This window comes from Pseudophryne corroboree, chromosome 6 (assembly GCF_028390025.1).
Source record: "Pseudophryne corroboree isolate aPseCor3 chromosome 6, aPseCor3.hap2, whole genome shotgun sequence".
NCBI lineage: Eukaryota > Metazoa > Chordata > Amphibia > Anura > Myobatrachidae > Pseudophryne > Pseudophryne corroboree.
Window position 1 is genome coordinate 148,253,148 of NC_086449.1, and position 26,260 is coordinate 148,279,407.

The following is a 26,260-nucleotide window of genomic DNA, read 5'->3' on the forward strand; positions in this document are numbered from 1 at the left end:
CTTCACCTTGGACGATGCCTTTATCAGCAGATCGTCCAGATATGGAATGATGTTCACCCCTTGTTTGCGGAGGAGAATCAACATCTCTGCCATCACCTTGGTGAACACCATCGGTGCCCGTTGAGAGGCCGAATGGCAGGGTCCGGAACTGGAATTGAGAGTCCAGTAATGCGAAACGGAGATAAGCCTGATGCGGCTGCCAAATCGGAATGTGGAGGTACGCATCCTTGATATCCACGGATACCAGGAATTCCCCCTCTTCCAAACCTGATATCACCGCCCGGAGAGACTCCATTTTGAACTTGAACTCCTTTAGAAAGGCGTTCAGTGATTTTAGGTTCAGATTGGGCCTGACCGAACCATCCGGTTTCGGTACCACGAAACGGTTTGAATAGTAACCTGTGGTTTGCAAATGAGGAGGAACTGGCACAATGACCTGTGCCTCCACCAACTTCTGGACAGCCTCATGTAGGACAGTTTTGTCTGCCAGTAGAACTGGGAAGCCTGATTTGAAAAATCGGTGAGGAGGGAGATTCTGAAATTACAGCCTGTATCCCTGGGACACAATATCTATCACCCAGGGATCCAGGCCGGACGATACCCAGACCTGACTGAAGTGTCTGAGTCTTGCTCCCACTGGCCCCACCTCCAGGCCGCGCAGTCCACCGTCATGCGGAGGACTTTGGCGTACCTGAAACAGGCTTTTGTTCCTGGGAACCTGCAGCAGCAGGTTTCTTGGATTTTACTCGACCTTTCCTAAAGAAGGTATTGAACGGTTTGGCCTTTCTAGGCTTGTTAGGCCGAAAGGACTGTGATGCTGATGAAGAGAAGTATTTCTTCGGAGCAAGTGCAGCTGAGGGAAGAAACGGAGACTTACCCGCTGTAGCCGTGGATATCCACGCATCCAAAGCTTACCCAAAGAGAGCCTGACCTGTGTAGGGTAGGTTCTCCACACCTCTCCTAGATTCCGCGTTGGCCGTCCACTGGCGCAGCCACAGTCCCTGACGAGCTGAAACAGACATGGAAGAAATTCCCGCAGCCATGGAACCCAGGTCTTTCATGGATTCTACCATAAAACCGACTGAACCGTGAATGTTACGCAAAAACAATTCAACATCACCCTTATCCATCGTATTCAAATCCTCAAGTAAGGTGCCCGACCACTTTACTATAGCTTTTGCAATCCATGCACTAGCAATAGTGGGACGTAATATGGCCCCCGAAGCGGTGTACATTGATTTAAGTGTATTATCAATTTTACGATCAGCCGGCTCCTTTAAGGCGGTAGATCCCGGAACGGGTAAAACCACCTTTTTTGAGAGTCTGGACACAGATGCGTCAACAATTGGCGTGTTTTCCCATTTGTTTTCTAACCTCCTCAGGGAAAGGAAACGCCACCTGGACCCTATTAGGGATCTGGAATTTATTCTTAGGGTTTTCCCATGCTTTCTCAAATATAGCATTTAATTCCTTTGACGCAGGGAAGGTTAGCAAGGCTTTCTTATTTTCAGTGAAAAAATCCTCCTCAACCTGCTCAGGTGTGGTATCATTAATATTCAACACATCCCTGATAGCCTCTATCATCAATTGCACCCCCTTTGCAAGAGAGGCAGACCCCCGCAACACATCCCCATTACCGTCTGTGGTGTCAGAATCGGTATCCGTGTCATCTTGCAGGACATGAACAAGCGCACGTTTGTGGGGGTATATAGCGGAGCGTCCTGAGGTACCAGAATCGGGCCATACTGCCATAGAGTTCTGTAATACCTGGGTTGCAGATTCATTACTTGCAACCCTGTCTGAAATCTGAGAACGCTGCTTGAGGATCCCTTGTCCTTGATCCGAAGACCGGAACCATGTGATTGTGTTGAGACGCCATTAGGTCTGCATCTGGTAGGCCCCACTTGTCCACGAGGAGTTGAAAGACTTCCGGATGAAGACTCGACTCTCTGGCGTGAACGTCCTGACGACTGAGGAAATCCGCTTCCCAGTTGAGGACTCTGGGAATGAACACTGCCGATATTGCTGGCAGATGGCATTCCGCCCAAACGGAGGATTTTTGATACTTTCAGCATTGCCATGCGGCTTCGAGTGCCGCTTTGATGACTTATGTACGCCACCCTGGTGGTGTTGTCTGATTGTACTTGAATAGGCCTGTTCCGTACTAGAGGCAGAGCCAGTGTCATTGCATTGAAAACGGCCCACAATTCCAGAATGCTTATTGGGAGGAGAGATTCCTCCCTGGTCCACGACCCTGGAGAGAGTGTTGCTATAACACCGCGCCCCAACCCCGCAGACTGGCATTTGTTGTCAGGAGAACCCAGTTGGAGATCCAGAAGGGATGGCCCCTGCTCAACTGTTGGTCCTGTAGCCACCAGCTCAGTGACAGACGAACCTCCGGAGTCAAGGAGATCATTTGAGACCTGATCCAATGAGGCAGGCCATCCCACTTGGAAAGGATTAACCTCTGCAGAGGGCGGGAATAAAATTGAGCGTACTCTACCATGTCGAAAGCAGACACCATGAGGCCTAGTACTTGCATCGCCGAGTGTATCGACACTCTTGGGTGAGAGAGGAAATATCTGATCCTGTCCTAAAGTTTCAGGACTTTCTCTGGAGACAAAAACAATCGTTGGTTGTGTGTCCCCAGTAATGCCCCAGGTGCACCATGCTCCGAGCAGGGACCAGCGAGGACTTTTTCCAGTTGATGAGCCACCCGTGGGCTTGTAGGAATTGGACAGTCAGTTCCAGATGACTGAGTAGAACCTCTTGGGAGTTCACCAGTATCAGCAAGTCATCCAGATACGGCAGGATCCCGATTCCCTGACAGCAGAGAAGAGCCGTCATCACGGCCATGACCTGGGTGAAGATCCGAAAGGCTGTGGCCAATCCAAAAGGCAGGGCCTGGAATTGATAATGTAGGTTGCCAATAGCAAACCGCAGATATTGCTGATGCGACATGGCAATAGGTTGTGGTATGTGCAGGTAAGCATCCTGTATGTCCAGGGATACCATATAGTCTTCGGGTTCCATGGCCAGCACAATAGAATGCAGAGTTTCCATACGGAATTTGGATACTCTCACAAATTTGTTCAATGATTTGAGGTTGAGTATAGGCCGGAAGGACCCATTTGGTTCGGAACTAGAAACAGGGTCGAATAGTATCCCCTGCCTCTCTGAAACAGAGGTGCCGGCACTACCACTCCTGTGGCCAGGAGGGATTATACAACCAAGTGTAGAGCTTGCGCTTTCAACGGATCTGCAGGGATAACCGTTGTGCAAAACTGGCGAGGGGGACGTCTCTTGAAAGAGATTGCGTACCCGCGAGAGACAACTTCCCGCACCCAGGCGTCTGAAGTGGTCTTTAACCAGGCCTGGGCGAACTGCAGAAGTCGGCCTCCCACACTGGGGTCCCCCATGGGGAGACCCGCCCCATCATGCAGCAGGCTTGTCTTGTTTGGAAGCAGGCTGACGGGCGGCCCAGGATTGTTTAGATTTGGGCTTAGTGGTTTTGAAAGCAAGAGCCTGTCTCGGATACACCTGACCTTTTGCTTCCCTTGGAGGTCGAAAGCAACGAAAAGTGGTACTCTTAGCCTTCGGAGCAGAAGGATTAGTACTTGGGAGAAACGCAGTCTTGGCAGTCACCAAGTCAGTCACAATCTTGTTCAGATCCTCCCCAAATAGGATGTCTCCCTTAAAAGGGAGCACCTCCAAGGTCTTTTTGGAGTCCAGGACCTCAACCACAGAATTCGGCGGAGCCAGGATAGACGTAGTCGACGCCTTAGCCGCCATTACACTGGCATCAGAGGCCGCTTCCTGAATATAGTGGGAGGCTGTGGTAATATAAGACCGATACTGTCTGGCAGTGTCAGAAAAATCCTGAGGCAGCTCATCCTCAATTGCCTGAACCCATGCTTCAATTCCTTTCGCAGCCCAGGAGGCTGCCATAGTGGGTCTATGTACAGCACCGGTAAGAGAGTAAATAGACTTCAGGTAAAACCTACACGCGCTTATCCGTCGGTTCCTTCAGTGATGTGACAGTGGTGACAGAGAGTAGAGGACACCACGAGACGGGCGACATGAGAGTCCACTGGCGGTGGAGTTTCCCACTTGTTACTCAACTCCGCAGGGATAGGATAACGAGCTACATCTTTTTAGGAAAGGAAAACTTCTTTCCTGGAGACGACCATGATTCCTGACGCATGTCAATTAGAAGGTCAGAATGTGGTAGAACTACTTTAGCAACCTTCTGACGTTTGAACTTATCAGGTTTTAGAATCAGCTTGATAGCCTCCACTAGGCCAGGAACATCAACCTGGGTTGTAGATTCCTCATCCGAAGCAACTGTATCAGTGTCTGACGGATCACTATATTCCCCATCCTCATCGGAAGACTTATCCGAAATATTAGTGGATTGGGAGGAAGAAATGGCCTGCTTAGATGACCCCTTGGCCCCAGATGGGCGTGGGGTAGACTTGTGTCTAACCAAAGATTGATTTAATTGTTGTAACTGGGTAGACAGAGTGTCCGTCCAGGGCGGATTAACTACAGGGACAATATGTGGCTGTAATGGCACAGGAGGCCCCACAGGGGGCGTAAGACATGTTACAAGCGTAGTAAGCATACCTGAAAACGCTGCCCAAGGTGGGTCCTGATTGGCCACAGGTGCCGCAGGTGGACTGGGAGATGTATGGCACCCAGCGTCTGAACCAGCAGCTAACACTTCCCCCACCTGTAAATCCATGGAGACAGCACTGCAGGATGCAGAAGCGTCCGCGGATTTCCCGCCCTGTGTGGCAGACATTATAGGGAATGTAGCCACTGAGCGTAACAGTACAATATAGCCAAACACAATACCTGCAAATAACTCCCTGTGTTATGTGACAATAAATACAGAGCACAAACAGAGGATTTAAGCGGTATGAGGTGACTGGAATACACAGTAAAAAATACAAAACAGTATATACTGTGTAGCACTAATATATATATATATATATATCTATCTATATCTATCTCTATCTATCTATATCTCTATCTATCTATCTATATCTCTATCTATCTATCTATATCTCTATCTATATCTCTATCTATCTATCTATATCTCTATCTATCTATCTATATCTCTATCTATCTATCTATCTATCTATATCTCTATCTATCTATCTATCTATCTATCTCTCTATCTATCTCTCTATTTATCTCTCTCTCTATCTATCTCTCTATCTATCTATCTATATCTCTATCTATCTATCTATCTATATCTCTATATATATATATATATCTCTATCTATATATATATATATCTCTATCTATATATATATCTCTATATATATCTCTATCTATATATATATATATATATATATATATATATATATATATATATATATATATATATATATATATGAGACCCTGATGCACCTAGTCCCCCAGGGATACGTGTGATACAGGAAAATAAAATCCACACAACAGCTAAAGGCACACTCAATCACAGGTACAATGCAGAAGTTATTACATGTAAACAATATAACTGCACTGGACTAGTAAATCTACATATAAATATGTATGAATATAGATATAACAATGCACAGTAGATACTGGATGTAGATCACAGAATACTTGTACTAGATATTCAGATAGCAGTACACTTGTTCCTAACTAACACTGTCTAAAATGACATGTAGAATACTTAAGTGCCTGTAAATGCTCAGTGCTGATGAGACAGGTGGCATTACAGAGGAGACAGTGCCCTCAAGTCCCGGAGATCAGCCCAGCTAGTAGTGAAGATGGCGCCAAAATCTCTGTCAGGGTGTGAGGGAGAGAGAAATGCAGCTCCAGGGTGGGAACACCAGCAGTAGATAGCACCCGGAGCTGAGAGAGGGGCTACAGGTCAACGCCTTATCACCTCTGCTGGGCTTCACTACCGGGTACTGTGGAGCCTATTGGAAATGGATTTTAGTAAGTTCCACCTGTGCTCCCTGCCCTTGTGGATCTAGTGGGGCCCCAGTGCAGTACAGTGTCCACGCCAGCGGCGCAGTCCATCTCCTGTGACCGCAATTTACCGGCGGACCCCACCTTGGGGAGCCTCTTAACTCCTCCCTAATGTTCAGCCACGCGATCCTGGAGAGCGACAGCGATGGTGTGCCTGATGAACGATGCGCCTCCGCTGCAGTACACAGGAACCCAACCGCGGGAGTATGCAGCCGCGGCACAGCATGTCAAAGACATAGAAAGTGCTGCGGCCTTTGAAGTCTTCTTAAAAGCTCTTTTCAGGGCTGCCCAGCGCAGGCCCACCTGTTAGTGACCTGCTCTGCAGGCACCAACTTACAAACTAAGCTCCAGTGCCTGGAGGCGGGGTTATAGAGGAGGCGGTGCAATGCATCCTGGGAACAGTCAAAGCTTTAGCCTGTTGGTGCCTCGGCTCAAGATCCAACTCTACACCCCCCCATGTATTCCCTGTGGAATCCCAGTGTACCCAGAAAAAAAATAAGAATTTACTTACCGATAATTCTATTTCTCATAGTCCGTAGTGGATGCTGGGAACTCCGTAAGGACCATGGGGAATAGCGTCTCCGCAGGAGACTGGGCACAAAAGTAAAGCTTTAGGACTACCTGGTGTGCACTGGCTCCTCCCCTATGACCCTCCTCCAAGCCTCAGTTAGGATACTGTGCCCGGACGAGCGTACACAATAAGGAAGGATTTATGAATCCCGGGTAAGACTCATACCAGCCACACCAATCACACCGTACAACCTGTGATCTGAACCCAGTTAACAGCATGATAACAGAGGAGCCTCTGGAAAGATGGCTCACAAACACAATAACCCGATTTTTGTAACAATAACTATGTACAAGTATTGCAGACAATCCGCACTTGGGATGGGCGCCCAGCATCCACTACGGACTATGAGAAATAGAATTATCGGTAAGTAAATTCTTATTTTCTCTGACGTCCTAGTGGATGCTGGAAACTCCGTAAGGACCATGGGATTATACCAAAGCTCCCAAACGGGCGGGAGAGTGCGAATGACTCTGCAGCACCGAATGAGAGAACTCCAGGTCCTCCTCAGCCAGGGTATCAAATTTGTAGAATTTAGCAAACGTGTTTGCCCCTGACCAAGTAGCTGCTCGGCAAAGTTGTAAAGCGAGACCCCTCGGGCAGCCGCCAAGATGAGCCCACTTTCCGTGTGGAATGGGCTTTTACAGATTTTGGCTGTGGCAGGCCTGCCACAGAATGTGCAAGCTGAATTGTACTACAAATCCAACGAGCAATAGTCTGCTGAGAAGCAGGAACACCCAGCTTGTTGGGTGCATACAGGATAAACAGCGAGTCAGATTTCTGACTCCAGCCGTCCTGGAAACATATATTTTCAGGGCCCTGACTACGTCCAGCAACTTGGGAGTCCTCCAAGTCCCTAGTAGCCGCAGGTACCACAATAGCTGGTTCAAGTGAAACGCTGAAACCACCTTAGGGAGAAATTGAGACGAGTCCTCAATTCTGCCCTGTCCGTATGAAAAATTAGGTAAGGGCTTTTATATGACAAAGCCGCCAATTCTGAGACACGCCTGGCTGAAGCCAGGGCCAACAGCATTACCACTTTCCATGTGAGATATTTTAAGTCCACAGTGGTGAGTGGTTCAAACCAATTGTGATTTTAGGAACCCCAAAACTACATTGAGATCCCAAGGTGCCACTGGAGGCACAAAAGGAGGCTGTATATGCAGTACCCCTTTGACAAACGTCTGAACCTCAGGAACTGAAGCCAGTTCTTTCTGGAAGAAAATCGACAGGGCCGAAATTTGAACCTTAATGGACCCTAATTTTAGGCCCATAGACAGTCCTGTTTGCAGGAAATGCAGGAAACGACCCAGTTGAAATTCCTCTGTAGGGGCCTTCCAGGCCTCGCACCACGCAACATATTTACGCCAAATGCGGTGATAATGTTTTGCGGTTACATCCTTCCTGTCTTTGATCAGGATAGGGATGACTTCATCCGGAATGCCTTTTTCCTTCAGGATCCGGCGTTCAACCGCCATGCCGTCAAACGCAGCCGCGGTAAGTCTTAGAACAGACAGGGTCCTTGCTGGAGCAGGTCCCTTCTTAGAGGTAGAGGCCACGGATCCTCCGTGAGCATCTCTTGAAGTTCCGGGTACCAAGTCCTTCTTGGCCAATCCGGAGCCACGAATATAGTGCTTACTCCTCTCCATCTTATAATTCTCAGTACCTTGGGTATGAGAGGCAGAGGAGGGAACACATACACTGACTGGTACACCCACGGTGTTACCAGAGCGTCTACAGCTATTGCCTGAGGGTCCCTTGACCTGGCGCAATACCTGTCGAGTGTTTTGTTGAGGCGGGACGCCATCATGTCCACCTTTGGTTTTTCCCAACGGTTTATAATCATGTGGAAGACTTCTGGGTGAAGTCCCACTCTCCCGGGTGGAGGTCGTGTCTGCTGAGGAAGTCTGCTTCCCAGTTGTCCACTCCCGGAATGAATACTGCTGACAGTGCTATCACATGATTTTCCGCCCAGCGAAGAATCCTTGCAGCTTCTGCCATTGACTGCTTCTTGTGCCACCCTGTCTGTTTACGTGGGTGACTGCCGTGATGTTGTCCGACTGGATCAACACCGGCTGACCTTGAAGCAGAGGTCTTGCTAAGCTTAGAGCATTGTAAATGGCCCTTAGCTCCAGGATATTTATGTGAAGTGATGTCTCCAGGCTTGACCATAAGCCCTGGAAATTTCTTCCCTGTGTGACTGCTCCCCAGCCTCGCAGGCTGGCCTCCGTGGTCACCAGGACCCAGTCCTGAATGCCAAATCTGCGGCCCTCTAGAAGATGAGCACTCTGCAACCACCACAGGAGGGACACCCTTGTCCTCGGTGACCGGGTTATCCGCTGATGCATCTTAAGATGCGACCCGGACCATTTGTCCAGCAGGTCCCACTGGAAAGTTCTTGCGTGGAATCTGCCGAATGGCTTTGCTTCGTAGGAAGCCACCATTTCTCCCAGAACCCTTGTGCATTGATGCACTGAGACTTGGCTCGGTTTTAGGAGGTTCCTGACTAGCTCGGATAACTCCCTGGCTTCCTCCTCCGGGAGAAACACCTGTTTCTCTAACGTCCTAAGTGGATGCTGGGGACTCCGTAAGGACCATGGGGAATAGCGGCTCCGCAGGAGACTGGGCACAAAAGTAAAGCTTTAGAACTACCTGGTGTGCACTGGCTCCTCCCCCTATGACCCTCCTCCAAGCCTCAATTAGATTTTTGTGCCCGAACGAGAAGGGTGCACACTAGGTGGCTCTCCTGAGCTGCTTAGTGAAAAGTTTAGTTTTAGGTTTTTTATGTTCAGTGAGACCTGCTGGCAACAGGCTCACTGCATCGAGGGACTAAGGGGAGAAGAAGCGAACTCACCTGCGTGCAGAGTGGATTGGGCTTCTTAGGCTACTGGACATTAGCTCCAGAGGGACCGATCACAGGCCCAGCCATGGATAGGTCCCAGAGCCGCGCCGCCGGCCCCCTTACAGAGCCAGAAGACAGAAGAGGTCCGGAAAATCGGCGGCAGAAGACGTCCTGTCTTCAACAAGGTAGCGCACAGCACTGCAGCTGTGCGCCATTGCTCTCAGCACACTTCACACTCCGGTCACTGAGGGTGCAGGGCGCTGGGGGGGGGGCGCCCTGAGACGCAATAAAAACACCTTGGATGGCAAAAAAAATGCATCACATATAGCTCCTGGGCTATATGGATGAATTTAACCCCTGCCAGAATACACAGAAAAACGGGAGATAAGGCCGCCGAGAAGGGGGCGGAGCCTATCTCCTCAGCACACTGGCGCCATTTTCCCTCACAGCTCCGTTGGAGGGAAGCTCCCTGGCTCTCCCCTGCAGTCACTACACTACAGAAAGGGTTAAAAAAGAGAGGGGGGCACTAATTACGCGCAGTATTAAAAATACAGCAGCTATAAGGGGAAAAACACTTATATAAGGTTATCCCTGTATATATATAGCGCTCTGGTGTGTGCTGGCAAACTCTCCCTCTGTCTCCCCAAAGGGCTAGTGGGGTCCTGTCCTCTATCAGAGCATTCCCTGTGTGTGTGCTGTGTGTCGGTACGTTTGTGTCGACATGTATGAGGAGAAAAATGATGTGGAGACGGAGCAGATTGCCTGTAATAGTGATGTCACCCCCTAGGGGGTCGACACCTGAGTGGATGAACTGTTGGAAGGAATTACGTGACAGTGTCAGCTCTGTATAAAAGACAGTGGTTGACATGAGACAGCCGGCTACTCAGCTTGTGCCTGTCCAGACGTCTCATAGGCCGTCAGGGGCTCTAAAGCGCCCGTTACCTCAGATGGCAGATATAGACGCCGACACGGATACTGACTCCAGTGTCGACGGTGAAGAGACAAATGTGACTTCCAGTAGGGCCACACGTTACATGATTGAGGCAATGAAAAATGTTTTACACATTTCTGATAATACGAGTACCACCAAAAAGGGGTATTATGTTCGGTGAGGAAAAACTACCTGTAGTTTTCCTGAATCTGAGAAATTAAATGAGGTGTGTGATGATGCGTGGGTTTCCCCCGATAACTGATAATTTCTAAAATGTTATTGGCATTATATCCTTTCCCGCCAGAGGTTAGGGTGCGTTGGGAAACACCCCCTAGAGTGGATAAAGCGCTCACACGCTTGTAAGAACAAGGGCTCTACCCTCTCCTGAGATGGCCGCCCTTAAGGATCCTGCTGATAGAAAGCAGGAGGGTATCCTAAAATGTATTTACACACATACTGGTGTTATACTGCGACCAGCAATCGCCTCAGCCTGGATGTGCAGTGCTGGGTTGGCGTGGTCGGATTCCCTGACTGAAAATATTGATACCCTAGATAGGGACAGTATATTATTGCCTATAGAGCATTTAAAAGATGCATTTCTATATATGCGTGATGCACAGCGGAATATTTGCCGACTGGCATCAAGTCTAAGTGCGTTGTCCATTTCTGCCAGAAGAGGGTTATGGACACGACAGTGGTCAGGTGATGCGGATTCCAAACGGCATTTGGAAGTATTGCCTTATTAAGGGGAGGAGTTATTTGGGGTCGGTCTTTCAGACCTGGTGGCCACGGCAACAGCTGGGAAATCCACGTTTGTACCCCAGGTCGCCTCTCAACATAAGAAGACGCCGTATTATCAGGCGCAGTCTTTTCGTGGGCAAGCGGGCAAAAGGTTCCTCATTTCTGCCCCGTGACAGAGGGAGAGGAAAAAGGCTGCAGAAATCAGCCAGTTCCCAGGAACAGAAGCCCTCTCCCGCCTCTGCCAAGCCCTCAGTATGACGCTGGGGCTTTACAAGCAGAATCAGGCACGGTGGGGGCCCGTCTCAATGAATTTCAGCGCGCAGTGGGCTCACTCGCAAGTAGACCCCTGGATCCTTCAGGTGATATCTCAGGGGTACAAATTGGAATTCGAGACGTCTCCCCCTCGCCGTTTCCTAAAGTCGGCTTTACCGATGTCTCCTTCTGACAGGGAGGCAGTTTTGGAAGCCATTCACAAGCTGTATTCCCAGCAGGTGATAATCAAGGTACCCCTCCTGCAACAGGGAACGGGGTATTATTCCTCACTGTTGTGGTACCGAAGCCGGACGGCTCGGTGAGACCGATTCTAAATCTAAAATCTTGAACACTTACATACGGAGGTTCAAATTCAAGATTGAGTCACTCAGAGCAGTGATTGCGAACCTGGAAGAAGGGGACTACATGATGTCTCGGGACATCAAGGATGCTTACCTTCATGTCCCAATTTACCCTTCTCACCAAGGGTACCTCAGGTTTATGGTACAGAACTGTCACTATCAGTTTCAGACGCTGCCGTATGGATGGTCCACGGCACCCCGGGTCTTTACCAAGGTAATGGCCGAAATGATGATACTCCTTCGAAGGAAGGGAATTTTAGTTATCCCTTACTTGGACGATTCCCTGATAAGGGTAAGATCCAGGGAACAGTTGGAGGTCGGTGTAGCACTATCTCAGGTAGTGTTGCGGCAGCACGATTGGATTCTCAAATATTCCAAAATCGCAGCTGATTCCGACGACTCGTCTTCTGTTCCTAGGGATGATCCTGGACACAGTCCAGAAAAAGGTGTTTCTCCCGGAGGAGAAAGTCAGGGAGTTATCCGAGCTAGTCGGGAACCTCCTATAACCGAGCCAAGTCTCAGTACATCAATGAAATGGTTCTGGGAAAAATGGTGGCTTCCTACGAAGCAATCCCATTCGGCAGATTCCACGCGAGAACTTTCCAGTGGGACCTGCTGGACAAATGGTCCGGGTCGCATCTTCAGATGCATCAGCGGATAACCCTGTCACCAAGCACAAGGGTGTCTCTCCTGTGGTGGTTGCAGAGTGCTCATCTTCTAGAGGGCCGCACATTCAGGACTGGGTCCTGGTGACCACGGATGCCAGCCTGCGAGGCTGGGGAGCAGTCACACCGGGAAGGAATTTCCAGAGCTTATGGTCAAGCCTGGAGACATCACTTCACATAAATATCCTGAAGCTAAGGGCCATCTACAATGCTCTAAGCTCAGCAAGACCTCTGCTTCAAGGTCACCCGGAGTTGATCCATTCGGACATCACGGCAGTCACCCACGTAAACAGACAGGGTGACACAAGAAGCAGGAGGGCAATGGCAGAAGCTGCAAGGATTCTTCGCTGGGCGGAAAATCATGTGATAGCACTGTCAGCAGTATTCATTCCGGGAGTGGACAACTGGGAAGCAGACTTCCTCAGCAGACACGACCTCCACCCGGGAGAGTGGGGACTTCACCCAGAAGTCTTCCACATGTTTATAAAACTCGACAAGTATTGCGCCAGGTCAAGGGACCCTCAGGCAATAGCTGTGGACGCTCTGGTAACACAGTGGGTGTACCAGTCAGTGTATGTGTTCCCTCCTCTGCCTCTCATACCCAAGGTACTGAGAATTATAAGATGGAGAGGAGTAAGCACTATATTCGTGGCTCCGGATTGGCCAAGAAGGACTTGGTAACCGGAACTTCAAGAGATGCTCACGGAGGATCCGTGGCCTCTACCTCTAAGAAGGGACCTGCTCCAGCAAGGACCCTGTCTGTTCCAAGACTTACCGCGGCTGCGTTTGACGGCATGGCGTTTGAACGCCGAATCCTGAAGGAGAAAGGCATTCCGGATTAAGTCATTCCTATCCTGATCAAAGCCAGGAAAGAGATAACCGCAAAACATTATCACCGCATTTGGCGAAAATATGTTGCGTGGTGCGAGGCCAGTAAGGCCCCGACGGAGGAATTTTCAACTAGGTCGATTCCTACATTTCCTGCAAACAGGAGTGTCTATGGGCCTGAAATGGGGGTCCATTAAGGTTCAAATTTCGGCCCTGTCAATTTTCTTCCAAAAAGAACTAGCTTCGGTCCCTGAAGTTCAGACGTTTGTGAAAGGGGTACTGTATATACAGCCTCCTTTTGTGCCTCCAGTGGCACCTTGGGATCTAAATGTAGTTTTTGGGTTCCAAAAGTCACATTGGTTTGAACCACTTAAATATGTGGAGTTAAAATATCTCACATGGGAAGTGGTCATGCTGTTGGCCCTGGCCTGGGCCAGGTGCGTGTCAGAATTGGCGGCTTTATCCTGTAAAAGCCCTCATCTGATTTTCCATTCGGACAGGGCGGAATTGAGGACTTGTCCTCAGTTTCTCCCTAAGGTGGTTTTCAGCGTTTCACCTGAATCAACCTATTGTGGTGCCTGCGGCTACTAGGGACTTGGAGGACTCCAAGTTGCTAGACGTTGTCAGAGCCCTGGAAATATAGGTTTCCAGGACGGCTGGAGTCAGAAAATCTGACTCGTTGTTTATTCTGTATGCACCCAACAAGCTGGGTGCTCCTGCTTCTAAGCAGACTATTGCTCGTTGGATTTGTAGTACAATTCAGCTTGCACATTCTGTGGCAGGCCTGCCACAGCCAAAATCTGTAAAAGCCCATTCCACAAGGAAGGTGGGCTCATCTTGGGCGGCTGCCCGAGGGGTCTCGGCTTTACAACTTTGCCGAGCAGCTACTTGGTCAGGAGCAAATACGTTTGTAAAATTCTACAAATTTGATACCCTGGCTGAGGAGGACCTGGAGTTCTCTCATTTGGTGCTGCAGAGTCATCCGCACTCTCCCGCCCGTTTGGGAGCTTTGGTATAATCCCCATGGTCCTTACGGAGTCCCCAGCATCCACTTAGGACGTTAGAGAAAATAAGAATTTACTTACCGATAATTCTATTTCTCGTAGTCCGTAGTGGATGCTGGGCGCCCATCCCAAGTGCGGATTGTCTGCAATACTGGTACATAGTTATTGTTACCAAAAAATCGGGTTATTGCTGTAGTGAGCCATCTTTTCTAGAGGCTCCTCTGTTATCATGCTGTTAACTGGGTTTAGATCACAAGTTATATGGTGTGATTGGTGTGGCTGGTATGAGTCTTACCCGGGATTCAAAATCCTTCCTTATTGTGTACGCTCGTCCGGGCACAGTATCCTAACTGAGGCTTGGAGGAGGGTCATAGGGGGAGGAGCCAGTGCACACCAGGTAGTTCTAAAGCTTTACTTTTGTGCCCAGTCTCCTGCGGAGCCGCTATTCCCCATGGTCCTTACGGAGTCCCCAGCATCCACTACGGACTACGAGAAATAGAATTATCGGTAAGTAAATTCTTATTTTCTGAACTGTGTCCAGAATCATCCCTAGGAACAGAAGACGAGTCGTCGGAACCAGCTGCGATTTTGGAATATTGAGAATCCAACCGTGCTGTCGCAACACTACCTGAGATAGTGCTACACCGACCTCCAACTGTTCCCTGGATCTTACCCTTATCAGGAGATCGTCCAAGTAAGGGATAACTAAAACTCCCTTCCTTCGAAGGAGTATCATCATTTCGGCCATTACCTTGGTAAAGACCCGGGGTGCCGCGGACCATCCCAACGGCAGCGTCTGAAACTGATAGTGACAGTTCTGTACCACAAACCTGAGGTACCCTTGGTGAGAAGGGTAAATTGGGACATGAAGGTAAGCATCCTTGATGTCCAGAGACACCATGTAGTCCCCTTCTCTTGAATTTGAACCTCTGTATGTAAGTGTTCAAAGATTTTAGATTTAAAATCGGTCTCACCGAGCCGTCCGGCTTCGGTACCACAACAGCGTGGAATAATACCCCTTTCCCTGTTGCAGGAGGGGTACCTTGATTATCACCTGCTGGGAATACAGCTTGTGAATGGCTTCCAAAACTGCCTCCCTGTCTGCTTGTAAAGCCCCAGCGTCATGCTGAGGGCTTGGCAGAGGCGGGAGAGGGCTTCTGTTCCTGGGAACTGGCTGATTTCTGCAGCCTTTTTCCTCTCCCTCTGTCACGGGGCAGAAATGAGGAACCTTTTGCCCACTTGTCCTTATGGGAACGAAAGGACTGCGCCTGATAATACGGCGTCTTCTTATGTTGAGAGGCGACCTGGGGTAAAAACGTGGATTTCCCAGCTGTTGCCGTGGCCACCAGGTCTGAAAGACCGACCCCAAATAACTCCTCCCCTTTATAAGGCAATACTTCCATATGCCATTTGGAATCCGCATCACCTGACCACTGTCGTGTCCATAACCCTCTTCTGGCAGAAATGGACAGCGCACTTACTCTTGATGCCAGTCGGCAAATATCCCGCTGTGCATCACACATATATAGAAATGCATCTTTTAAATGCTCTATAGGCAATAATATACTGTCCCTATCTAGGGTATCAATATTTTCAGTCAGGGAATCCGACCACGCCAACCCAGCACTGCACATCCAGGCTGAGGCGATTGCTGGTCGCAGTATAACACCAGTATGTGTGTAAATACCTTTTATGATACCCTCCTGCTTTCTATCAGCAGGATCCTTAAGGGCGGCCATCTCAGGAGAGGGTAGAGCCCTTGTTTTGACAAGCGTGTGAGCGCTTTATCCACTCTAGGGGGTGTTTCCCAACGCACCCTAACCTCTGGCGGGAAAGGATATAATGCCAATAACTTTTTAGAAATTATCAGTTTTTTTATCGGGGGAAACCCACGCTTCATCACACACCTCATTTAATTTCTCAGATTCAGGAAAACTACAGGTAGTTTTTCCTCACCGAACATAATACCCCTATTGGTGGTACTCGTATTATCAGAAATGTGTAAAACATTTTTCATTGCCTTAATCATGTAACGTGTGGCCCTACTGGAAGTCATATTTGTCTCTTCACCGTCGACACTGGAGTCAGTATCCGTGTCGGCGTCTGTATCTGCCATCTGAGGTAACGGGCGCTTTAGAGCCCCTGACGGCCTATGAGACGTCTGGACAGGCACAAGCTGAGTAGCCGGCTGTGTCAATCATTGTCTTTTGTAAAGAGCTGACACTGTCACGTAATTCCTTCCAACAGTTCATCCACTCAGGTGTCGACCCCCTAGGGGGTGACATCCCTATTACAGGCAATTTGCTCCGCCTCCACATCATTTTCCTCCTCATACATGTCGACACAAACGAACCGACACACAGCACACACACAGGGAATGCTCTGATAGAGGACAGGACCCCACTAGCCCTTTGGGGAGACAGAGGGAGAGTTTGCCAGCACACACCAGAGCGCTATATATATACAGGGATAACCTTATATAAGTGTTTTTCCCCTTATAGCTGCTGTATTGTTAATACTGCGCCTAATTAGTGCCCCCCTCTCTTTTTTTAACCCTTTCTGTAGTGTAGTGACTGCAGGGGAGAGCCAGGGAGCTTCCCTCCAACGGAGCTGTGAGGGAAAATGGCGCCAGTGTGCTGAGGAGATAGGCTCCGCCCCTTTCTCGGCGGCCTTTTCTCCCGTTTTTCAGTGTAATCTGGCAGGGGTTAAAATTCATCCATATAGCCCTGGGGGCTATATGTGATGTATTTTCGCCAGCCAAGGTGTTTTTATTGCTGCTCAGGGCGCCCCCCCCTAGCGCCCTGCACCCTCAGTGACCGAAGTGTGAAGTGTGCTGAGGAGCAATGGCGCACAGCTGCAGTGCTGTGCGCTACCTTGGTGAAGACAGGATGTCTTCTGCCGCCGATTTTCCGGACCTCTTCTTGCTTCTGGCTCTGTAAGGGGGCCGGCGGCGCGGCTCTGGGACCGGACTCCATGGCTGGGCCTGTGTTCGATCCCTCTGGAGCTAATGGTGTCCAGTAGCCTAAGAAGCCCAATCCACTCTGCACGCAGGTGAGTTCGCTTCTTCTCCCCTTAGTCCCTCGATGCAGTGAGCCTGTTGCCAGCAGGTCTCACTGAAAATAAAAAACCTAAAACTAAACTTTTCACTAAGCAGCTCAGGAGAGCCCCTAGTGTGCACCCTTCTCGTTCGGGCACAAAAATCTAACTGAGGCTTGGAGGAGGGTCATAGGGGGAGGAGCCAGTGCACACCAGGTAGTCCTAAAGCTTTACGTTTGTGCCCAGTCTCCTGCGGAGCCGCTATTCCCTATGGTCCTTACGGAGTTCCCAGCATCCACTAGGACGTCAGAGAAAAGCAGCCAGTACTTACCATGCACAGAAACAATATAACCCACCGAAATATAAATCTATCTGCACATGTTATATCTGCACCTCCTCCAGTGCACATGGTTTTGCCCAATTGCTAATTTTTAGGTTTGCTAACAACTCTGAATAAAATCCACTGCACGTTTCACACCCTCTATTTACTAGAATCCAAATCTTCTTAGTCAACTAAGAGGAGGGCTTGAAGTGGAGAGTGACCCTACCCCATTTATACAACCACTAGATTTTCCATATAATTTACCCATTTCCCTGCTCCGTGCCTGGAGGTGAGACAATTGTGCACAGATTTCCCTAAGGCATTGCAGCTGATATAATGTCATTCTAGGGGATCAGTACGAGATCCCAGCGGTCAGGAGACCGACGCAGGGAAGCCGACAGCCGGGATCCCGGAGGCGAGCGCAGCGTGTCCCCTCGCGGGCGTGATGCGCTTGCCACGCTTCGGGCCCGGTGGCGACCTTAGGTTGCCACAGGTTTCTGTTCCCCTCCGGTTGGTAGTGTGGACCACCACCCAAGAGGGGTAACCAGCCGGCGGTCAGGACTCCAACCACCGGTATTTCAGCAGGTGTCGGGATTCCAGTGACGGTATCCTGACCGTCGGGATCCCGACAGGCGGTCAATTGACTGCCTCCCAATTCTAGACCTTGTACTAACCCAGGTCAAAGACAAATAATATTGATGTATTTCCATACAATTATTTTCAGGTAAGTATAGTGGGGAGGGGGTTAATAAAGTTGATTATACTAGATATATACAGGGTAGTTTATGCAAAGGGTTGGGCACGGGGGACCAGCAGTTAAAATGCCAGTGGTCAGTATACCATCCCGATTTTTCTTAATCCCGACAGGGGCGCCGCGTTAAAGGAACCCAAATCCTAACCCTCCCTCCCCACAGGATAAACCTAACCTTCCAACTGCAGCATAACCCTAACCCAACCTCTGCAACCTAACCCTCCCCGGGATACTTACGTTTGGAATCCTAGCGGTCGGGAGGCCGGCGCTAGCATTCCGATAGGTGTTGGGATTCAGGCACCGACATCCTGACTGCCGGGACCACGAATGCCGACATGCTGACTACATCCCATTTCTATGCGCAAACCCTTGCGTTAAGTGTATAGTATTAGAAATCACATTACATACTCGCTCATATTTCTAGATATTGAAACTGGTCTGTCTATAACAGAGGCCATTTTTCAGATGATGGACAAATATTTGATTTGTTCCAGTTAATCCAGAGTCCTGCCAATATGCCACCCGCTCCGATAGGGCCATCCGCATACACAGCATGTCCCTCTCACACTAAGCTTTCTAATGGCACAATCCACTGGCTCATCATGAGTGATGAGTAGCCCCACTTCGGTGGGAAAGGCTCACTCAGCCATAAGACCCCACCCTCGCCATTTGCAGTCAAAACAGTATAATAAATATATATCTAAAACCAAATCCACTCATAATGTCCCATAAACTTCAATGCAATGTAGTGAAATGCCTTTGTGGCATAATAAGATAATTGGGCACCTAGGCAAACTGCTTTCTTTTGTTGGTGCTAGAAGAATTACCCAGATTTACCCCTGTCTAATCTAGATTCACATATTTGATATTTACTTTATTGAGGTGCACAGAAGTTTAGCTTTTATCTCGACAAGTTGACAACAGGGCTCGGAGCAGTGGGCTTAGTAAATAGACCACTATATTCCCTACCACATGTACACACACACACACACACACACACACACACACACACACACACACACACACACACACACACACACACACACACACACACTCATGCTAGGGTTAATCTTTGTAGGAGCCAATTATCCTACCAGTATATTTTTGGAATGTAGGAGGAAACAGGAGTACCCAGAGGAAACCCACGCAAGCATGGGGAGAGTATACAAACTTCCAACATGTGGCGGCATGGTGAGATCGAACACGACTTCAGTGCTGTGAGGCAGTAATGCTAACCACTACGCCACCACCTGACATTTCCAAAATCCCTAGCCCATTGCACAAATATACACAAAGCAGGAAAAGGGTTACCTAAAGTAGCAGCAGGTGGCGTAAACCCCTGGTAGGCCATGAGGCTGATCTCACGTTGTCTCAGCTCATGTTGGTGTCTCAGTTTAACTCTGCGATGACGACAGGCACAACAACATCCAGCCAGGATAATGAGAGTCCAGGCCAACCAGAACCCTAGCAAGGAAAACATGCATATTAATATCACCAATGGCTGCCATTGTTGTATAGTTGTCTAAAGATGATGTATCATTACATCCCAGCATTATGATCAGCTGGCAGCTTGCACATATTATTAAGCACAGTCACAAAAAGAAAATAAGAATTTACTTACCGATAATTCTATTTCTCATAGTCCGTAGTGGATGCTGGGAACTCCGTAAGGACCATGGGGAATAGCGGCTCCGCAGGAGACTGGGCACAAAAAGTAAAAGCTTTAGACTAGCTGGTGTGCACTGGCTCCTCCCCCTATGACCCTCCTCCAAGCCTCAGTTAAGATACTGTGCCCGGACGAGCGTACATAATAAGGAATGATCTTGAATCCCGGGTAAGACTCATACCAGCCACACCAATCACACCGTACAACTCGTGATCTGAACCCAGTTAACAGTATGATAACCGTAGGAGCCTCTGAAAAGATGGCTTCCAACAATAAACAACCCGATTTGTTTGTAACAATAACTATATACAAGTATTGCAGACAATCCGCACTTGGGATGGGCGCCCAGCATCCACTACGGACTATGAGAAATAGAATTATCGGTAAGTAAATTCTTATTTTCTCTGACGTCCTAGTGGATGCTGGGAACTCCGTAAGGACCATGGGGATTATACCAAAGCTCCCAAACGGGCGGGAGAGTGCGGATGACTCTGCAGCACTGAATGAGAGAACTCCAGGTCCTCCTCAGCCAGGGTATCAAATTTGTAGAATTTAGCAAACGTGTTTGCCCCTGACCAAGTAGCTGCTCGGCAAAGTTGTAAAGCCGAGACCCCTCGGGCAGCCGCCCAAGATGAGCCCACCTTCCTTGTGGAATGGGCTTTTACAGATTTTGGCTGTGGCAGGCCTGCCACAGAATGTGCAAGTTGAATTGTACTACAAATCCAACGAGCAATCGTCTGCTTAGAAGCAGGAGCACCCAGCTTGTTGGGTGCATACAGTATAAACAGCGAGTCAGATTTTCTGACTCCAGCCGTCCTGGAAACATATATTTTCAGGGCCCTGACTACGTCCAGCAACTTGGAGTCCTCCAAGTCCCTAGTAGCCACAGGTACCACAATAGGTTGATTCATGTGAAACGCTGAAACCACCTTAGGGAGAAATTGAGGACGAGTCCTCAATTCCGCCCTATCCGAATGAAATATCAGGTAAGGGCTTTTATAGGATAAAGCCGCCAATTCTGATACGCGCCTGGCTGAAGCCAGGGCCAACAGCATTACCACTTTCCATGTGAGATATTTCAAATCCACTGTGGCAAGTGGTTCAAACCAATGTGATTTTAGGAACCCTAAAACTACATTGAGATCCCAAGGTGCCACTGGAGGCACAAAAGGAGGCTGTATATGCAGTACCCCTTTGACAAACGTCTGAACTTCAGGCACTGAAGCCAGTTCTTTCTGGAAGAAGATCGACAGGGCCAAGATTTGAACCTTAATGGATCCTAATTTTAGGCCCATAGACAATCCTGCTTGCAGGAAATGTAGGAAACGACCCAGTTGAAATTCCTCCGTAGGGGCCTTCTTGGCCTCACACCACGCAACATATTTTCGCCAAATGCGATGATAATGTTTTGCAGTTACATCCTTCCTGGCCTTGATCAGGGTAGGGATGACTTCATCTGGAATGCCTTTTTCCTTCAGGATCCGGCGTTCAACCGCCATGCCGTCAAACGCAGCCGCGGAAAGTCTTGGAACAGACAAGGTCCCTGCTGGAGCAGGTCCTTCCTTAGAGGTAGAGGCCACGGGTCCTCCGTGAGCATCTCTTGCAGCTCCGGGTACCAAGTTCTTCTTGGCCAATCCGGAGCCACGAGTATCGTTCTTACTCCTCTCCTTCTTATGATTCTCAGTACTTTTGGTATGAGAGGAAGAGGAGGGAACACATATACCGACTGGAACACCCACGGAGTTACCAGAGCGTCCACCGCTATTGCCTGAGGGTCCCTTGACCTGGCGCAATATCTGTCCAGTTTCTTGTTGAGACGGGACGCCATCATGTCCACCTTTGGTTTTTCCCAACGGTTTACAATCACTTGGAAGACTTCTGGATGAAGTCCCCACTCCCCCGGGTGGAGGTCGTGTCTGCTGAGGAAGTCTGCTTCCCAGTTGTCCACTCCCGGAATGAACACTGCTGACAGTGCTATCACATGATTTTCCGCCCAGCGGAGAATCCTTGCAGCTTCTGCCATTGCCCTCCTGCTTCTTGTGCCGCCCTGTCTGTTTACGTGGGCGACAGCCGTGATGTTGTCCGACTGGATCAATACCGGTTGACCCTGAAGCAGAGGCCTTGCTTGACTTAGGGCATTGTAAATGGCCCTTAGCTCTAGGATATTTATGTGAAGAGACGTTTCCATGCTTGACCACAAGCCCTGGAAATTTCTTCCCTGTGTGACTGCTCCCCAGCCTCTCAGGCTGGCATCCGTGGTTACCAGCATCCAATCCTGAATGCCGAATCTGCGGCCCTCTAGAAGATGAGCCTTCTGTAACCACCACAGGAGAGATACCCTTGTCCTTGGAGATAGGGTTATCCGCTGATGCATCTGAAGATGCGATCCGGACCATTTGTCCAGCAGATCCCACTGAAAAGTTCTTGCATGGAATCTTCCGAATGGAATCGCTTCGTAAGAAGCCACCATTTTTCCCAGGACTCTCGTGCACTGATACTTGTCCTGGTTTTAGGAGGTTCCTGACTAGCTCGGATAACTCCCTGGCCTTCTCCTCCGGGAGAAACACCTTTTTCTGGACTGTGTCCAGAATCATCCCTAGGAACAGTAGACGTGTTGTTGGAATCAGCTGTGATTTTGGGATATTTAGAATCCACCCGTGCTGACGTAGCACTACCTGAGATAGTGCTACTCCGACCTCTAACTGTTCCCTGGACCTTGCCCTTATCAGGAGATCGTCCAAGTAAGGGATAATTAATACGCCTTTTCTTCGAAGAAGAATCATCATTTCGGCCATTACCTTGGTAAAGACCCGTGGTGCCGTGGACAATCCAAACGGCAGCGTCTGAAACTGATAATGACAGTTTTGTATCACAAACCTGAGGTACCCTTGGTGAGAAGGGTAGATTGGGACATGGAGATAAGCATCCTTGATGTCTAGAGATACCATATAGTCCCCTTCTTCCAGGTTCGCTATCACTGCTCTGAGTGACTCCATCTTGAATTTGAACCTTTTTATGTAAGTGTTCAAAGATTTTAGATTTAAAATTGGTCTCACCGAGCCGTCCGGCTTCGGTACCACAAACAGCGTGGAATAATACCCCTTTCCCTGTTGTAGGAGGGGTACCTTGATTATCACCTGCTGGGAATACAGCTTGTGAATAGCTTCCAATACTGCCTCCCTGTCGGAGGGAGACGTTGGTAGAGCAGACTTCAGGAACCGGCGAGGGGGAGACGTCTCGAATTCCAATTTGTACCCCTGCGATACTACCTGCAGGATCCAGGGGTCCACTTGCGAGTGAGCCCACTGCGCGCTGAAATTCTTGAGACGGCCCCCCACCATGCCCGAGTCTGCTTGCAGAGCCCCAGCGTCATGCTGAGGACTTGGCAGAAGCGGGGGAGGGCTTCTGCTCCTGGGAAGAGGCTGCATGGTGCAGTCTTTTTCCCCTTCCTCTGCCCCGGGGCAGGAACGAGCGGCCTTTTTCCCTCTTGCCCTTATAGGGACGAAAGGACTGGGTTTGAAAAGACGGTGTCTTTTTCTGCTGAGAGGTGACCTGGGGTAAAAAGGTGGATTTTCCAGCCGTTGCCGTGGCCACCAGGTCCGATAGACCGACCCTAAATAACTCCTCCCCTTTATACGGCAATACTTCCATATGTCGTTTGGAATCCGCATCACCTGACCACTGTCGCGTCCATAACGTTCTTCTGGCAGAAATGGATATCGCACTTACTCTAGATGCCAGGGTGCAAATATCCCTCTGTGCATCTCGCATATATAGTAATGCATCCTTTAAATGCTCTATAGTTAATAATATACTGTCCCTATCCAGGGTATCAATATTTTCAGTCAGGGAATCCGACCAAGCCACTCCAGCGCTGCACATCCAGGCTGAGGCGATCGCTGGTCGCAGTATAACACCGGTATGTGTGTATATACCTTTTAAGATATTTTCCAGCCTTCTATCAGCTGGTTCCTTGAGAGCGGCCGTATCAGGAGACGGTAACGCCACTTGTTTTGATAAGCGTGTGAGCGCCTTATCTACCCTAGGGGGTGTTTCCCAACGTGCCCTAACCTCTGGCGGGAAAGGGTATAGTGCCAATAATTTATTAGAAATCAGCAGTTTTTTATCGGGGGAAACCCACGCTTTATCACACACCTCATTTAATTCATCTGACTCAGGAAAAACCACTGGTAGTTTTTTCACACCCCACATAATACCCTTTTTTGTGGTACTTGTAGTGTCAGAAATGTTCAATGCCTCCTTCATTGCCGTGATCATGTAACGTGTGGCCCTACTGGACATTACGTTTGTCTCGTCACCGTCGACACTGGATTCAGTGTCAGGGTCTGTGTCGACCATCTGAGGTAACGGGCGTTTTAGCGCCCCTGACGGTGTCTGAGACGCCTGAACAGGCACTAATTGATTTGTCGGCTGTCTCATGTCGTCAACAGTTTTTTGCAAAGTGCTGACATTGTCACGTAATTCTTTAATTACTACCATCCAGTCAGGTGTCGACTCCCTAGGGGGTGACATCACTAACACAGGCAATTGCTCTGCTTCCACATCATTTTCCTCCTTATACATGTCGACACAATCGTACCGACACCCAGCACACACACAGGGAATGCTCTGATAGAGGACAGGACCCCACTAGCCCGTTGGGGAGACAGAGGGAGAGTTTGCCAGCACACACCAGAGCGCTATATATATACAGGGATAACCTTATATAAGTGTTACTCCCTGTTATAGCTGCTGTATTTATATATTAGCTGCCAATAGTGCCCCCCTCTCTGTTTTACCCTGTTTCTGTAGTGCAGGACTGCAGGGGAGAGTCAGGGAGCCGTCCTTCCAGCGGAGCTGTGAAAGAAAATGGCGCTTGTGTGCTGAGGAGAAAGGCTCCGCCCCCTTCACGGCGGCCTTTTCTCCCGCTTTTTTCAGGAAACTGGCAGGGGATAAATACATCCATATAGCCCAGGAGCTATATGTGATGCATTTTTTTTTTAGCCATATAAGGTTTTTATATCGTTTTTATTGCGTCTCAGGGCGCTCCCCCCCAGCGCCCTGCACCCTCAGTGACCGGAGTGTGAAGTGTGCTGAGAGCAATGGCGCACAGCTGCAGTGCTGTGCGCTACCTTATTTGAAGACAGGAACGTCTTCTGCCGCCGCTTTCTCCGTACCTCTTCGCTCTTCTGGCTCTGTAAGGGGGCCGGCGGCGCGGCTCCGGGACCCATCCAGGCTGAACCTGTGATCGTCCCTCTGGAGCTAATGTCCAGTAGCCAAGAAGCCCAATCCACTCTGCAGTCAGGTGAGTTCGCTTCTTCTCCCCTTAGTCCCACGATGCAGTGAGCCTGTTGCCAGCAGGACTCACTGAAAATAAAAAACCTATTTAAACTTTTACTTCTAAGCAGCTCAGGAGAGCCACCTAGCTTGCACCCTTCTCGTTCGGGCACAAAAATCTAACTGAGGCTTGGAGGAGGGTCATAGGGGGAGGAGCCAGTGCACACCAGCTAGTCTAAAGCTTTTACTTTTTGTGCCCAGTCTCCTGCGGAGCCGCTATTCCCCATGGTCCTTACGGAGTTCCCAGCATCCACTAGGACGTCAGAGAAACATGTTTATGCAAAATGTGTGTAGAAGTCATTGTGCAACAAGCACTTAATTTCCTGACACTTTTCAACACCTTCTCCTAACCCTCAGCCACTGCCTGCACACCATACCCCGCACCCTTTTCCCTGCACACTATCCAACCTGCCAGACACCTGCTCCCCCAGCACACTGTCCACCCTGCCCGACACCTATTCCCCACTCCCCCCCCCCACACTGTCCACTGTGCCCGACACCTGCCGAAACCTGTTTCCGGCACACTGTGCACCCTGCCCCACACCTGCTCCCGGCACACTGTACACCCTGCCCCACACCTGCTCCCCCCCCCCCCAACTGTCCACCCTGCCTGACACCTGCTCTCCCCCAGCACCCTGTCCACCCTGCCCGACACCTGCTCCCCCCCCACACACTGTCCGACACCTGCTCCCCCCACTGTCCGCCCTGCCCGACACCTGCTCTCCCCCAGCACCCTGTCCTCCCTGCCTGACACCTACTTCCCCCTACCCCCAGCACCCTGTCCTCCCTGCCCGACACCTGCTCCCGGCACACCCTGCCCGACACCTGCTCCCCCCCTCCACACTGCCCATCCTGCCAGACACCTGCTCCCAGCACACTGTACACCCTGCCCTACACCTGCTCCCGGCACATTGCACACCCTGCCCCAAACCTGCTACCGGCACCTGCTTCCCCCCCTTCACACACA

General features: G+C 49.6%; 1 protein-coding gene across 2 annotated transcripts in view; it reads right to left on the reverse strand.

Moving 5' to 3' along the window:
* Positions 1-26,260, reverse strand: part of LOC134936770 (WW domain-binding protein 1-like) — a 115,240-nt gene that overhangs the window by 17,378 nt on the left and 71,602 nt on the right. For both annotated transcript variants that reach the window (XM_063932010.1, XM_063932011.1), the window contains one exon: positions 19,602-19,754. In XM_063932010.1, coding sequence (XP_063788080.1) covers positions 19,602-19,754 — 153 coding nt within the window. The remainder of the gene's footprint in view (positions 1-19,601; positions 19,755-26,260) is intronic.